This window comes from Felis catus, chromosome A1, assembly GCF_018350175.1.
Source record: "Felis catus isolate Fca126 chromosome A1, F.catus_Fca126_mat1.0, whole genome shotgun sequence".
Classification (NCBI taxonomy): Eukaryota; Metazoa; Chordata; class Mammalia; order Carnivora; family Felidae; genus Felis; species Felis catus.
This window is the reverse complement of record NC_058368.1, coordinates 4,210,152-4,225,208: the sequence shown is the minus strand read 5'-3', so window position 1 is coordinate 4,225,208 and position 15,057 is coordinate 4,210,152. Positions and strand designations below refer to the sequence as shown.

At 44.8% G+C, this 15,057-nt stretch overlaps 1 protein-coding gene across 8 annotated transcripts in view; it reads right to left on the bottom strand.

The window, feature by feature from the left end:
* Window positions 1-15,057, bottom strand: part of TNFRSF19 (TNF receptor superfamily member 19) — a 93,588-nt gene that overhangs the window by 62,571 nt on the left and 15,960 nt on the right. For all 8 annotated transcript variants that reach the window (XM_019819279.3, XM_019819241.3, XM_023249934.2 and 5 more), the window contains 2 exons: window positions 10,548-10,640; window positions 8,619-8,729 (listed from right to left, as the gene is read on the bottom strand). In XM_019819279.3, the coding sequence (XP_019674838.2) occupies window positions 8,619-8,729; window positions 10,548-10,616 (180 nt within the window). In that variant the 5' untranslated portion in view covers window positions 10,617-10,640. Of the gene's footprint in view, window positions 1-8,618; window positions 8,730-10,547; window positions 10,641-15,057 lie in introns of those variants that run through there.

The window sequence follows — 15,057 nt, the reverse complement described above, 5'->3', positions numbered from 1 at the left end:
CAACTCCCCTAGGCGTGCGGTTTTCCCCAGCAGGCTAGTATACTGCCGCTGGGGAGAAAAGAAATGGTAGGAATGGGTTTGTGGTGAGGGAAAACACAGAGTCCTCAGAAAAGAGAGTAAGCTGGCCGTGCTGACTGGGGCCCCGCTGAGCTTTCTGAGCAGCCTTCACGGGCTCCTGGGAGCTGCCTTCCCAGTTAGGCCCCAACCTCGGGCCTTGTGCTCAAGAGCCCGTTGTCTGAGGCTCCTGTGCCTGGTTAGCCAGAATCCCCTACCCTCCTATCTGCTCACCCTCCACACCTGGTCAAATTGCTTCCTGCCCCTCCACCCTCTGGCCACCCTGGCCTGCCTTCAGCAAGAATCCCGTTAGGTCTGCTTTAGCCACAATCCCCTTTCCCCTGATGTTTCCTCTTAGGAATTTTCCGTCCACTGCCCCCCACCTGGCCCCTTGGCTAAAATCCCCTCTTGTTCATGTTGTATTTGGAATTGAGCCCAGTTCCATACTGAGGCCTCTCTTTCCCTATTGCGATAGTTCCTGAGCGAAGTCTGTTTTTATGGCTTTCCCCTCTGTCCTGCTGTGGTTCTCTGAAACTTCCCAGGTCACAACTAGAGCCCTCCCTCTCACCATTTCCTTGGAAGGACCACATGTGTGTTTGGTGAGGGAGGATACGTGGGAGGGGACCGGGACGGGAGTGGGGGCGTTAGTCATCAGCCTGGGTGTCCGCATTAGAGATACGACTTTTATTTTTATGGTGCGCGGTCTGGCCATTCATATCAGTGGTAGAAATGCGTTTAGCCTTTAACATAATCCTAGAGTCTTTAGTTTTGAAATTACGACTTGGTACCTTTGGAGAAATACTTACGATGTCCCGGAGTCCCTGGGGAACCTTTTTTATTAATGAGCTTGGAGGTGGGAAAATATACACGTGAAGAATAACCCATTAAAAAAAAACATTGCAAATAAATAAACAAACAAATAAATAAAGCACAGCTATAGGAGTCCTACCTATTTCCCCAAATTCTACAGTAAGAGAACAATCCCCAGTATCTGACGCCTCCCTCCACCACTCTCTCCCCAGAGCCTCTCAGAGTACATGGTACTTATGAAGCTTCTTCGCCTGACCAAACTTCAGCCAGGATCCTTGACCTTCCTCTGGGCCCATCTGTGTACCTCCTTACAAAATCCAGCCTTAGCAAATGCTCTGCTCCGTCAGCTGCACCAGAACCACCCACCCTTAACATCTGCTCACGTTCCTCCTCCTCCGTTTGAAGCTCGGTCACCCTGGCTTATCATCTCCAGCAGAGAGTTGTTACATTTGCGTTGGCCAGGCCCCCCCTGCCCCCGGCTGCTTCCCCTCAGCGATCTTCTACCCGCTGCCCCTTGCTCCTTGGCGATCCATTCCCGTGAGCTCATGCTGCATGGGGACGGAGCCCCCTGGCTCCCCCCTCCACTGTAAAATCCCACTGTGGCCGTCCCCCTCCATCCCTAAAGCCTGCCTTGCCATCCTTAAAAAGTGCCATGGAATACCTTCTTCTTTAACAACGCATACCAGGCCGGTGAGTAACACAGCAATGTTTGCTGACCAAACAATGGATGAACGAGTATGGTTGAAGGCACCATTTCCTAAGTTGTTGTTGTTTCATTAGTAGTATCATTATTGCTTTATTGTAGGCAGCGCTAGCCTACAGAGGCCACGGCAGTGTCCCACGTGGTAAGGCCACGTAGACCGTGTGGGCTGGTGCAGGTGGGCGGCGTGGGATGTGTGTGTGTGTGTGTGAGCGGCTTCCTTATCTTGGTTCCAAGGCAGGAGAAGGGCTGCGTCCAGCTGGGCCATTTCCACCCAAGCTGGCGGCAGCGGGAGCTCTGACACCCTGCCCAATATTTTTAAGCCACATTTGGTGGCTTTCCAGTGGCAAAACGACTCAGAGTAAACAGTCCTCAAATCCCCTTCTCTCTCTTCGCCCTCTGCAAATTCAGCACTTAGCAAAAACACAAGTGGATCCCACCTACACGCTCCAGGAGCAGCTCCCCAGACAGAGGGGAGACGCTCACAGACCATCGACTGGCCAGGAAGCACATTCGGGGGGCCTCGGGTCGAAAGCACTATTCACTTGGAAAGCAAGCCAGTAAGTTATTAACTTTGGTTCTTTGAACTTTAAAAGCTCAAATCTGGACCGAGAAGAAGTTATTCGTAGAGAAAGTCTAGCGCATGCAAATGGATATGACAAATTAGATTTATGTGCCTGGTATTTAGAAATCAGCTTTTTAATTTCCTTTAATAAAACAACACCAAAGACAGTTCCCGCCCCCCCCCCCACCTCCACCAACTTCCAGTTTATGAAAATCTGTAACTGAGTTTTTTAAAGAAAAATTACAAGCTAGAGCTTGCTAATATCTGCCAAACACCGCTGGGCTCGATTAGGTATAATTAAACAGAAATAAAGTGAGCAACACTGTAATTAAATGGCAGAAATGAATCTTTTTCATGCTTGCAAATTACTTTAATTTTTTTTTGTGTGCATGTGTGACTTTCTTCATGGGGACGAAAACAGCTTTCCAAAAAGTAGATGTCTTCAAAAATCGGAAGCCGGGCACGCACCCGTGGGGAGCCAAGTGTGTTGTTGTTTACGAGAATTCATTTTTTCACATTAGCAAAAGTCCTCCCAATAATTGGTTAGAAAAGCTTCCTTTGAAAACCGTGCCAGAAGCTTGAAGACTATTTCAAGTGGTTCATGCAAAAACTAGTTTCCTGGTTTACTGCTGGGAGGCGATCATGTTAAAAGCACATTGTTGGCAATAATACTCGCTGAGGAGGAGGGGCTGTGGCCGCGCAGATTCTAGACGGTAAGAAGTAAAAGGCCAATGTGGTCACTCGGGGGAAACAAAAGTCATCCTCTCCCACGTATCGCCAAGCTGCTTATTTTCGTGAGCCGCAAGGCCAGCCGTGTAGCTCTCCTGTGCGCATTCGTGGCTCCAAACGTCCAGCATGTACCGCTTATGGAGCTATGAAAACAACAGTCTGTATTTTTTTGCCTCAGAAGTAGGAAGAAGGCATTATCAATTCTCTTCCTCATACACTTTTGAAACCTAAGCCCCGTCACGGAAGAGGAAGCGACTATGGTTCCATGGGCGAGCGTCCTCAAAGCCGACCCCGCTCGGCTCCATGGCCTGTGCTACACTTTTCCAAAGACACAGAAAGACGACCCGCGAGCCTGCATGACTGAGTAGCCAGGATGCTTGGGGCTTTCAGGGAAAGAACTGGAAACCAAAAGAGCTAAGGCCGGAAGACAGCTCAGAAGGCACAAGAGGGGGACACAGAGGGCACCACCCGGTGTGAAGAGCCGTACCCAGGACGCCCATGTGGCCGGACCAAACAGAAGCAGAAGCAGGTGGGTGTTTGGAGAGCGGTGGCCGGGCCCGGGGCTGCTCAGACGAGGAAGGGGAGGAAGAAGGCTGACCAGGAAGGCAGCTCCTGGAATGCACAAGCATGAGGTCAACATGATTTGGAGATCCCTTTGTTTTAGAAGTCGGTCCTGGACCAGAATTTTGGGAGGAACGTTCACCACTCTAGAGCTGCAGTGTCTAATACGACAGCCACAACTGCGTGTGGCAAAACTCAAATTGAATCAATTACAACGCAATAAAATGTAAAACCCAGTGCTTCCGGTGACACAAGCCACCTTTCAGGTGTTCATGAATACATTTCAAGCGGCTAGTAACCCCCGTGTTGGCCAGTGGAGACACAGACCATTCCGTCATCGCAGCGAATTCGACCGTAGCACCGTACTCGAGCATTATTCAAAATGAGAAAAAGACCATCACTCCCATGTGGCCCCACCGCCTTCTCCCAGCACATCACTTACTGACGGTGACAATGGACTGATCCACTAACCATCTCTGTGTCTGTTTCCTCATCTATAAGACAGGAGGCGTTATACCCCCTATTTAAGACATATGTTAAAAGGACTCCAGTAGTTAATATATAAATATCACATAGAACCTGGCTCATTATAATAAACACTAGCTAATACCTATTGGTTGCATGATATGTATTGCAGAATAACAACTAAAAGCATATTTGAGAGGCAGTGCATATTTGTTACAAGAAATCCTTTTCATGCACATAACCCAAAGTATCCTGGGTGAAAGGTTAAACTAGGTAATCATTTAAAAAGTGGCTAATTGGGGGCATCTGGTTTCAGTTCAGGTCATGATCTCGTGGTTTGTGAGTTTCAGCCCCACGTTGGGCTCTGCATGGAGCCTGCTTGGGATTCTCATTCTCTCTCTCTCTCTCTCTCTCTCTCTCTCTCTCTCTCTCTCCCTCTCTCTCCCCCCCCATCCCCCCCTCAAAATATATAAACTTAAAAAAAAGTGGGTAGCAAAGGGAAGGGTCTCAATCTAAACAAGCAACGATAGTTATTATTGAGCCTGGAGCTTCTGTGCAGACTTCTTACTATCTAATAATTGAAAGGAAGTGAAAAGAGGTCAGAGGAACCACTGACCACACATGACAGGTGTACCAAAAAGCATACTGTCTCCAGGAATGCTATTCCGGTAACTTCCCCCAAACCCAACTACATGTTTTAAATTTTTTTTTTTCAACATTTATTTATTTTTGGGACAGAGAGAGACAGAGCATGAACGGGGGAGGGGCAGAGAGAGGGAGACACAGAATCGGAAACAGGCTCCAGGCTCTGAGCCATCAGCCCAGAGCCTGACGCGGGGCTCGAACTCACGGACCGTGAGATCGTGACCTGAAGTCGGACGCTTAACCGACTGCGCCACCCAGGCGCCCCCCAACTACATGTTTTAAATGGCAGAGACCTGACAATGGGAAAGTCAGCCCAGGCATCTTGAGGAAAACAAAAAACAAACCAGAATTGAATGCATTCCAAAGAAAATAATCATTAGGAGTAATAAAGCCACAGATGGAAATATTAACTCTACCTGCTTACCCAGAGTATTTCCAGGCTTCAGGTTTAAGACATAAACACGTTTATAACTTGAAGAACCTCATGACCCAGTCTTTTGGTATTTTGGGTAGAGACAAATGATATTAGAAAATGGACATCAAGTTTAAGTTATGTTTACTACAGCAAAACAATTAACTTAATAATGTTAGAATAATAGTTATTTGAAAGCTTTCCTGTCTGGTGAAAATGCACTTTTTTTTTTTTACCCTTAATGTAAAGAAAACTTTAGTTGTGATTATCAGTAATTTGATTCAGCTTTCCTACTTTTTAATAACTCACTTTAAAATATTTACTGTTTATTGGGCATTCAAAATTTCAAGCACCACAGGTAACCAAAATTTTAACCCTCAGTTAAAAAGCTAAGGACTACTGAACTTAGTCATCTCATTACAGATTAACAGGTATCCAAACTTACATTTCGTGAAAGAAGTAAAAAACAATTCAATTATTTATAAATATTTCACTATTTTTTTAAAAAAAAGCTTACTCTTAGCCAGAAATGTAAAACTTGGACATCATGACTAACCTGTTGAATATATTTGCTAATTTAAGTGATTTATCTGATTTTAATATACTCAGAACTTAATTTTATTTCCTCTGAAAGATGTATGTTATTACAGAAGACCTAATCAAGGCAGCCCAGAAAGAAGAAACTGTAAAATCATGAATGGACAGTTTAGAAACTTCTGGCTCCAAGGTGATTGCTTATTAAAAACTCAAGCTCTTTGTCTTGATTAGTTAACTAGGAAACAAATATATATACTTCCAATGACGTGTTTGACTCCTTTGCTCCCTTAGGCCATAAGCAAGGCTAAGTTGGGAACTTTATTTACTAGAAGCTAAAACCAAGATAAGACACTTGGCAAAATACATAATTTAAAACACACACACACACACACACACACACACACACACACACACACACTAACTTTTATAATACAAGATTTAAGTGTCACTTTTTCTCCCCAAAACTATCTGAGGTTGACTGACTTGCTCACTCCTTTAGCAAAGGTATACTCTGCCTGCTAGAAGCTAAGCAGGGGTGGAAGCCAAGGTCAGCTCCAGACTCCTACCCTCAAGGTGGACACCCCAGGCTGTGCAGGGACATGGCGTATACATTTGTAACATTTGCGCACCCGCGTGGGTCTTACCCTAAGTTTTCAGTGACATATTGCCTTTAGTTTTATTCTTTCTCACTCAGTTTGTCCTGGTCTTTTTTAAATGAAGAAAATGATAGTAAATAGTGAAACAGAAATATTAACAAATACACTAAGTAATAAAGGCAGAACTATTCAGATGGCTTCCCTTTGGTTGATTCCAGTGTCAGAGGGTTGAACGCCTATTTCAACACTTGGGGGAAATTACTACCTAGAGAAAAACATTTCCTCTGGAAATCCATGAAAAATTACGAAATAGAAAAACTACCACCAGATCATCTCAGTAGATGGATTATTAAAAAAAAAAAAAATCAGAGTTGATAGGACCTTCATCCTATTTTTTCAATTAGAAAGTTAGGTGTTTTTAAATAAAAATTTTTAATAAAACAGCTTAGATAAAAATGCTAAAGGGGCGCCTGGGTGGCTCAGTCGGTTAAGCGTCCGACTTCGGCTCGGGTCATGATCTCACGGTTCATGAGTTCAAGCCTCACGTCGGGCTCCGTGCTGACCGCTCAGAGCCTGGAGCCTGCTTCGGATTCTGTCTTCTCTCTCTGCCCCTCCCCCATTCATGCTCGCACACACTCTCTCTATCTCAAAATAAATAAACATTTAAAAAGTTTTTTTTTTAATACTAAATAAAAAAAAAATTCAGAACTCATAGAACCTTCATCGTCTGGTCTGATTGCCCAGAAATTACTTGGAGGTTATATTTTCTAAATTCAAAGGATGAAGGAAAGGAAGCAGCCTCTCGAAAATGTCTTATACGTCTCTCAGCATCTGTGACATTTCACTCAGATTTGCCCAGAGATTTGGGAAAAGAGGAACCTCTGAGGGGTAGCAACTTCATCACCTATTTTCCTCTCGGGCACTGTCTGCATTTGTAAACTACGTTACACACTGATCCCAGACCTTCAGTTGGCTCCAAAGAACCCCTGTCCGCCCAACACAACAAAACCCACCTGAAAATGCACCTTACTACAATCAACAGGGACTGAAAAATACCAGCGGTGGAAATGCTACAGTCAACATAACACAGGATCCGAAGGTCGGCCAGCTTCAATCCAAATGTAAAAGCCCCTGGGTACTAAAAGGCACCACTCACTTAACACAACAAGCAGAGGAAAGCCATCCACCGGGAATCAGTTGGGGAACGCATGACACTTTGTTTCCTGCTGGTTGTAGATCACTGGTCAAAACTCTATGCGTGACAAGACTCCACACTAAAGGAGGGCAGTCTGTAGGGGAAAAGGACTGCTCTTTGGAACGTCACTCTAAGTAAAAAGAAAAACCTTTTGTTCCTTTTCTGCGAGGAAGACTGAGGATTTAGAACAAAATGAGATACCAATTGTCCACAACTAGTAACATCTTCAAAAGGTCAGAAAATAAAGCAAATGGATGTTTAGCTCCAAACATGCCCATAAAAGAGGAAGGCAGTGAGAATATCCACGATTCTGAAATATGCTTCTTAACACACAGTGGTCAAGGTGAATATATTTAAAACGATCTTGGGAATAACATACACCCAACATGGGGAGACTAACAATCATGCACGTTGTCAAAAGAATGTGAAAAACCCTGGTTTGGAAAGTAACTGCTACCATGGGACGTGGTTACTGTAGGTGCTACTTTTGGACCAGCAATGGGAATATTCATTTTAAGAAAAAGAAGGTCCAGGAAGAGAAGGTATCACTAGCATTTTCTCTTATCACTCCTTTCTTTTTAAATCTTTAGTAAACATCGATTCTTTTTAATTAATGCAAATACACCTTAATCATTCTATTCTTTCAACGAAATACGATAACACAAATTACATAAAACATGTATTAAATTCTAATTATTGGAACCTACTTCCTTTATCTCAGTAAGACATATGAATCAAAGGTATTGGAAAGAGAGTTGTGCAGTCTTTGGCTAAAGTAACCTAGGGACGGGCGCCTGGGTGGCTCAGTCAGGTAAGCATCTGACTCTGGATTTCGGCTCAGGTCATGATCTCACGATTTGTGAGACTGAGCCCCGAGTCGGGCTCTGTGCTGACATCACGGAGCCTCCTTGGGATTCTCTCTCTCCCTCTTTCTCTTTGTCCCTCCCCTGTTCATCAGCTCTTTCTCAAAATAAATAAACTAAAAATAAAAGTAAATGTTTATTTATTTTTGAGAGAGAGAGAGACAGAGTGTGAGCCAGGGAGGGGCAGAGAGAGGAGGAGACACAGAATCCGAAGCAGCCTCCAGGCTCTGAGCCATCAGCACAGAGCCCAATGCGGGGCTTGATCTCAGGAGCCATGAGATCATAACCTGAGCTGAAGTCAGATGATTAACCCACTGAGCCACCAGACGCACCCCCCCCCCCAAAAAATTAAAAAAAGTAACCTAATGATCCAAGAATTATCTCATGGTGTCAAATCTTCACTAGTAATTAACTAAAAGAATCTAGCCAGAAAGAATGTGTTTTAAAAACACAGATCTACCCCTTCTCCATGCACCCGATACCTACCTTAGACAGCTCCATGCCTGGCCCACATTGCTTGCAGAGAACGCAATTTCCAGACCCATCCCTGTATTCTTGTTGTCGACAGTCTCCTGTTTCGCAAATCACTCTACATGCCTGAAAAAAGAAAAGTTTCCCAAACGTTATATTTTTTTATTTTTGAGAGAGAGAGAGAGAGAGAGAGAGAGAGAGAGAGAGAGAGAGAGAGACAGAGGGTGAGCGGGAGACGGGGAGAGAGAGGGAGACACAGAATCGGAAGCAGGCTCCAGGCTCTGAACTGTTGGCACAGAGCCCGATGCAGGGCTCAAACCTACAGATCGTGAGACCATGACCTGAGCTGAAGTCGGACACCTGAGTCACCCAGGTGCCTCCCAAAAACGTTATTTTAAAGTAAGTTCATCACATTTTTTTTTTTTTTGCAAGAAAGCAGCAACATTATCAGTGTTATTCATATAAGCACTGAATGTCAATGTTAATGCTGAGTGAGGCCGATTTAATTTTCACTTTAGGAAGAAAAATCACTTTCTGAACAAGTCAGTGGACAAATAAATCAATAAACCTGATTCTCCTCTGTATTCCCTGAATGAGGTCTTTTTTTTTTTTTTTTTTTTAAATGAATGGCCTATTCCCTTTTCTAAGTAAGAAGCACTGGGCAAGCAGACTGTTGCTCTGTAGAATGCCTGTCACACACAGGGGTATCGGAAATTGTTTTTGATGGTTGTAATAATGAGCCATTATTTAGTACAAACTGCCTCCACCTTGACACGAGAGTGTCTACAATGATGTCCTGCAAACTAATTGAATAAAATCAAGGCCTGAACCTCTTGAGCAGGCAGAAGGGGAGGATTCAAGGCAGAGTTCAGCACTAGGAAATGATCTGGGGCTAAAGGCCTAATAATATCTTCCCGCCTCCCTTAACTCCCCTTGACTACCCATCTTAAGGAGTCTGATTTTATTTAAGAGAGGTATGAGACTCCATTCCGCCACAAAGAGACTGCAATGGCTTTGCGAAAGAAATTCCACGACCTCCCTCCTAGAGCAGTCATTTGAACGTTTAACAGCCCCAGCTGAAAGAAAGGAAATTTTCCTTGCCGTACCTGAACCTCAGAATCCAATGTGACCCATTTCCCCTTACTTTGTCTTTCAAGAAGACTTCAGGTACCGTCTTCAGGGTAAATAAGTCTTTTCACATTTGCAGGTGATGATCCTATCTCCAGATTTAATGAATTTCAATTCTTGTGAACATCTTATAGGTCTTTGCGTCAAGTTTTCAAACATTAAAACTCTCCAACTGTCTTTAATCCTTTTTGGGACCAAGAAGGATATAAGTAACCGTATAAAAATAACAGCTCTTTTGAAAGTCAATTCTAGTGTCTTCACACACACACCATGGAAGTCACGAACTCCAATTAGAATCTGGTCTCGTCAGGGTCTAGGGTGTATTGTAGAGGCATCGGCCTATAAACCCAAGGGAGCACCATTGTCATTGGTTATAAGTTACGCTGTGACTTTATTGCTTCATCTAAATGTAGTAAAATAATTTTAGGGGCGCCTGGGTAGCTCAGGCTGTTAAGTGTCCGACTCTTGGTTTCGGCTCAGGTCATGATCTCACGGTTCTGTGAATTCGAGGCCCTCCTGGGGTTCCTCCGTGCTGACAGTGCATGCAGAGGCTGCTTGGGATTCTCTGTCCCCTCCCCGACTCACGCTGTCTCTGTCTCAAAATAAATAAATAAACTTAAAAGAAGAAAATAGTTGTAACCATCAGTACAAATGTCAAGACTCGGCAGCAATCTTTGCTTCTTAATTACACGCGACGTTGATAAAACACAATTTGAAGGAAAAATTGAGAAGATGGCACTGGAAAAACAAAACAGTTTCCATACGATTCACAGCGATTCTTTCCCACATTCTTATGAAAGTAAAGACCTGACTTACCAAATAGGCCAGTAAAACCACAACGGTGCGGAATGCCCTCTCTTGTCCCAGGTGCGCTTTGAAAGTCATGGCTCCCTTTTGTTGAAGAGTTTTCTAGAAGACAAGAAGATCTAGTTAACCGGAATAACACTGGTCACCGTGTTCTTGTATTTACTCTAGAATGTTTACCGTTAATAGATATACTAGGTAATACTATTTATGTTTTAAAGGAAATCGCTCTGTAAAAGATACACAGACAAACAATAGGTAAGCCTTTAACAATTTCGGTTGGGAGAATGAAAGCTTTGTCCTTCTGAGATTGGTCCAAAATTCTTTCTGGCTCCGAATTCCTGGGCTATCCACGACTTTATTTTCTTCTTTTTTAAAAAAAGATCTTATTTTTTGAAGTAGTCTTTACATCCAACGTGGGGTTCGCGTTTAAAACCCCAAGATCAAGAGCCGCGTGCTCTACTGACTGAGCCAACCGGGAGCCCCCACACATGCCTTTATTTTCTACCCATGCCTCGATAGTGTCCAAACTACTCCACCCAGCAGAGAGGTATATTCAAACAGCGACTACATAAACCGCCATGGAGATGGGTTTGGTCAGTGCCAAGAGGGGAATAATAGGGGTAAAACAACAGTAAATATGTGCTAACCACTCTACGCCAGGTACCGTCTTCGGCGCATTAGCTCATTTACCTTCCGAAGTACTCCAGAAGGGAGATACCGTCATTATCCCCGCTTTAGAGATGGGGAAGCTGAGGCTCAGAGAGGGCTGGATCCCACTGCACTAGGCCACACTGCTAGTAAGAGGCAGGGCAGGGCGCACACCCAGGTGGGTTGGCTCCCGTGTCCCTGCGTCACTATCCCCGGCGACACAGTCGTGACGCTTGGATGGTGGGGCTTCAGCTCCACTAAGAAGCCGACACGGCCACTGTCTGGCACACGTGAGTTCCTCCTCCAACCAGTACAGTGAAGGTAATCTCCGGGCAGAAAAATAAGCATTTGTTTTAAAACACCTAAAAATCATTCACAAGTGATGAAATTGGAGGCATTTACCTTTCAACAAAAGGTAAACCAAACCTCTGCATCTTTGCGAGAAATGACCTAAAATGTAGCAACAAACAGGGTTGCCTTTCTTATAGGTCCACACAACGTCAAGAGAAGAGATTTATGCTTTTTAAAAAAAAGAAGAAGTGGGGCACCTGGGTGGCACAGTCGGTTAAGCGTCCAACTTCAGCCAGGTCACGATCTCGCGCTCCGTGAGTTCGAGCCCCGCGTCGGGCTCTGGGCTGATGGCTCAGAGCCTGGAGCCTGTTTCCGATTCTGTGTCTCCCTCTCTCTGCCCCTCCCCCGTTCATGCTCTGTCTCTCTCTGTCCCGAAATAAAAAAAAAAAAAAAAAAAAAAAAAGTTGAAAAAAAAAAAAAGAAGAAGTGAACACTCAGCTGGCAGCTCCATCCATCAGGTAGAGAGGCAAGGCTTCAGTTTCCCTTCCAAGTGGAATCTTCCAAAACTAACAGACACCCAGAGCAGACAATCAGGCCACTGAGAAAGAAATCAGAGCAGGGGCGCTTGGGCGGCTCACTCGGTGAAGCATCGACTTCGGCTCAGGTCATGATCTCGCGGTTCGTGGGTTCGAGCCCCGCGTCGGGCTCTGTGCTGACAGCTCGGAGCCTGGAGCCCGCTTCGGATTCTGTGTCTCCCTCTCGCTCTACCCCTCCCATGCGTGCACTCTGTCTCTGTCTCTCTCTCTCTCTCAAAAATGAACATTAATTAAAAAAAAGAAACAAACAAACCAGGGCAGAGAACCAGAACTGTGGGCCAAAGACCTCAAGAAAGACAGTAACGACAACAACAAAGGAAGTGGAGCGAGGCCGGGCGGGTGGCCGTGTCACTGCTGGCCAAGCAGCCAGCCAGGGGTGAGCCTGAACAAGCCGGGACAGCAACAACCCACAAGGTCACTCCAGTCGCCCGAGTAGGTCCAATTATCGGGGCAATAAGGAATCATTTACACGTTTGCTGAATGAATGACCCATTCTGAGCGAATTCCAAGTGTTGTGGGGTGTTTTTGTTTGTCTGTTCGCTTTTGCTTTCCTAGCTTTTTGGTCACATCTTTTTTCCTCCTTGCATATCTCAGAGTGACCCAGCAATTACCCAACCATGCGGCTTCCTGCTTGTGCAGACACGGGATTGGGGTGAGATAAACTCACATTCCCTAAAAAGTATGCTTCAGGTTATCTCTTTTTCGACATGGTCCTGATTTTTTTAAATGTGCTAATTTTTAAAAGTAGTAGCATAAAATCCGTACGGATTTAGCTAATATGGAAAAGAGGGTATAAATACCCGTGCATTTACACAAAACATGAGAAGAAAAGAGATTGACAGAGTCAGAGTACAGCACAATCAGGCAACTGGTCTGGACAGATCGCTATACTGGGATACCGTACCCACTGCTGGGGGCGGAACACAAATACTTAGCATCTTCCCGCCGCGGCGATCACTACCATGCACACCAAGTGAGAAGTCATGGCAATACGATCCAGAAGGTACACCTGTTTTACGTACAAAAATAAATGAACCAGGGGTGCCCAGGTGGCTCGGTCGGTTGAGCGTCCGACTTCGGCTCAGGTCATGATCTCACGGTTTGTGACTTCGAGCCCCGCATCGAGCTCTGTGCTGACAGCTCGGAGCCTGGAGGCTGCTTGGGATTCTGTGTCTCCCTCTCTCTCTGCCCCTCCCCCACTCATGCTCTCTCTCTCTCATAAATAAATAAACTTTAAAAAAGTTTAAAAAAATAAGAAAGGAGCCAGGATACCATCAACGCTTAGGTTCCTTCATATCGTGGCATCCTGGCTGAACGTTTTCCCCTGTTTCCTAAAACTTCTTTGTAGTGTAAGTATTTCATTGTTCATGAAGCAAATAAAAAACATACACGTATAATGTTCTTCAGGCAAAGAGATAAACTGCAGAGTCCTGCTTGAAAAGTCTACAAATTAAAAGAAGTGACGAGATAAAAATCACATAAACACTATTTACGGAAAAAGCAAAATTAAATACAGTACTATGATTTGTGCCTCAGAAAGACAGATTTTTTTAAGGTAGAAACTGAATGGAACTATAGCCTATGTGCTGACTTGTGTTACTCTCCCAACACATATGCTAAACTGAATAGCTTGAGTGGGTTTACATTTGCAAATCATCCTTGAAACTCCTCAGCCTGGACCTAGGCCCTTACAGTCTCACCTGCTGGCCTGCCCGCCTGGTCACTGCTCTCATGCCCCTCTGGCTGTGCCACAGCCCAATAGCCACGTTCTTCCTGAACGCCCGTGGTCTTGCCCTGTTGCACAGACTGTCACTTTGGTCTTGACAGACGTCCTCCCTCAATCCCTCCGAGAACCAGGTCAACTGTCACCCTGCTGAGATGCTGTCCGCGAGCAAGCACACTGAAGGATCTGCTCCCTGCGGCCCTAGAGGCCTTTCTTGCCTGCACGCACCGTACCGATCGTACGGCCTAGCAGCTATGCTTATTTTCGCTCACCAGGTCGTATGTTCCTTGAAAACAGGGAGCACGCATCATTACTCTCTGTATTTCCGCTGCCTAGAATACTGCCTGGCACACACAGGCACACAAATGTTTGCTGGATTAAATGCGTGGAGAAGCACAAAACGATGAATGTGTTGTGGAAAACAGGTGACAGGTGGTTGCACATATTCTGGGGTGAACGAGAATAAACATTCCATCTCAGATATATCTTATTACTAGCTCATAATATCTATGGGGTATTAAGTGCGTTGGACTAGAAGGCAGGACTGAAGGAGGATTTTTCTCTCTACAAATCCTAATTCACTTCAAAAAATGTGAGCAGTTTTGTTTTTTCCAGGTTTCCAGGAGCTAGAGATTGAAATGTGCTGTTGGAATATGTCACTTCTCTTTTCTGTGACTTCTCTCTTAGCTTGGTTTTTTGTTTTTTTTTTATACCAAGGGGCTGGGAAATAATTTCGACTGGGTCGACTGTTCTGACAGCAGTTGGGATGATCCAAAATCCAGGTTCAAACAGTTTTCTGCACGTAAGCCCGACACGGGTAAAAACACCCTGGTCTTAGGGGAAACTGTCAAGGGAAAATGGCAACCGGAACGCGTGGGTTTTCAGTCCCGTTTCTTAGCGATGTCACTTTGAAACTACACAGCCACAAAGACAGAACCTATCTCGCAGGGGAGTTGTGGGGATTACCTGAGATGATGTTTATAAAGCGCTTAGCCCAGCACCTAAAACAGAACAGACGCTTAACGGATGACTGAGGCTGATGTCATTACTACTGCAGTTGTTCCTGCCAAGGTCACTCATTAGCGTGTGAACTTGGACAAGTTACTTAATCTGAGTCTCAGTCTCCTCATCTCTACATAGGGCACAGTGACAACACCTCCTGAACTTCCTGAGTTTAACAGCACTTAAAAAGCACTTCCGGGGAAAGTGCACTGATACAAACTGTTTCTAGTAAGTGCTGCATCGGTGTTAGCGATGATTA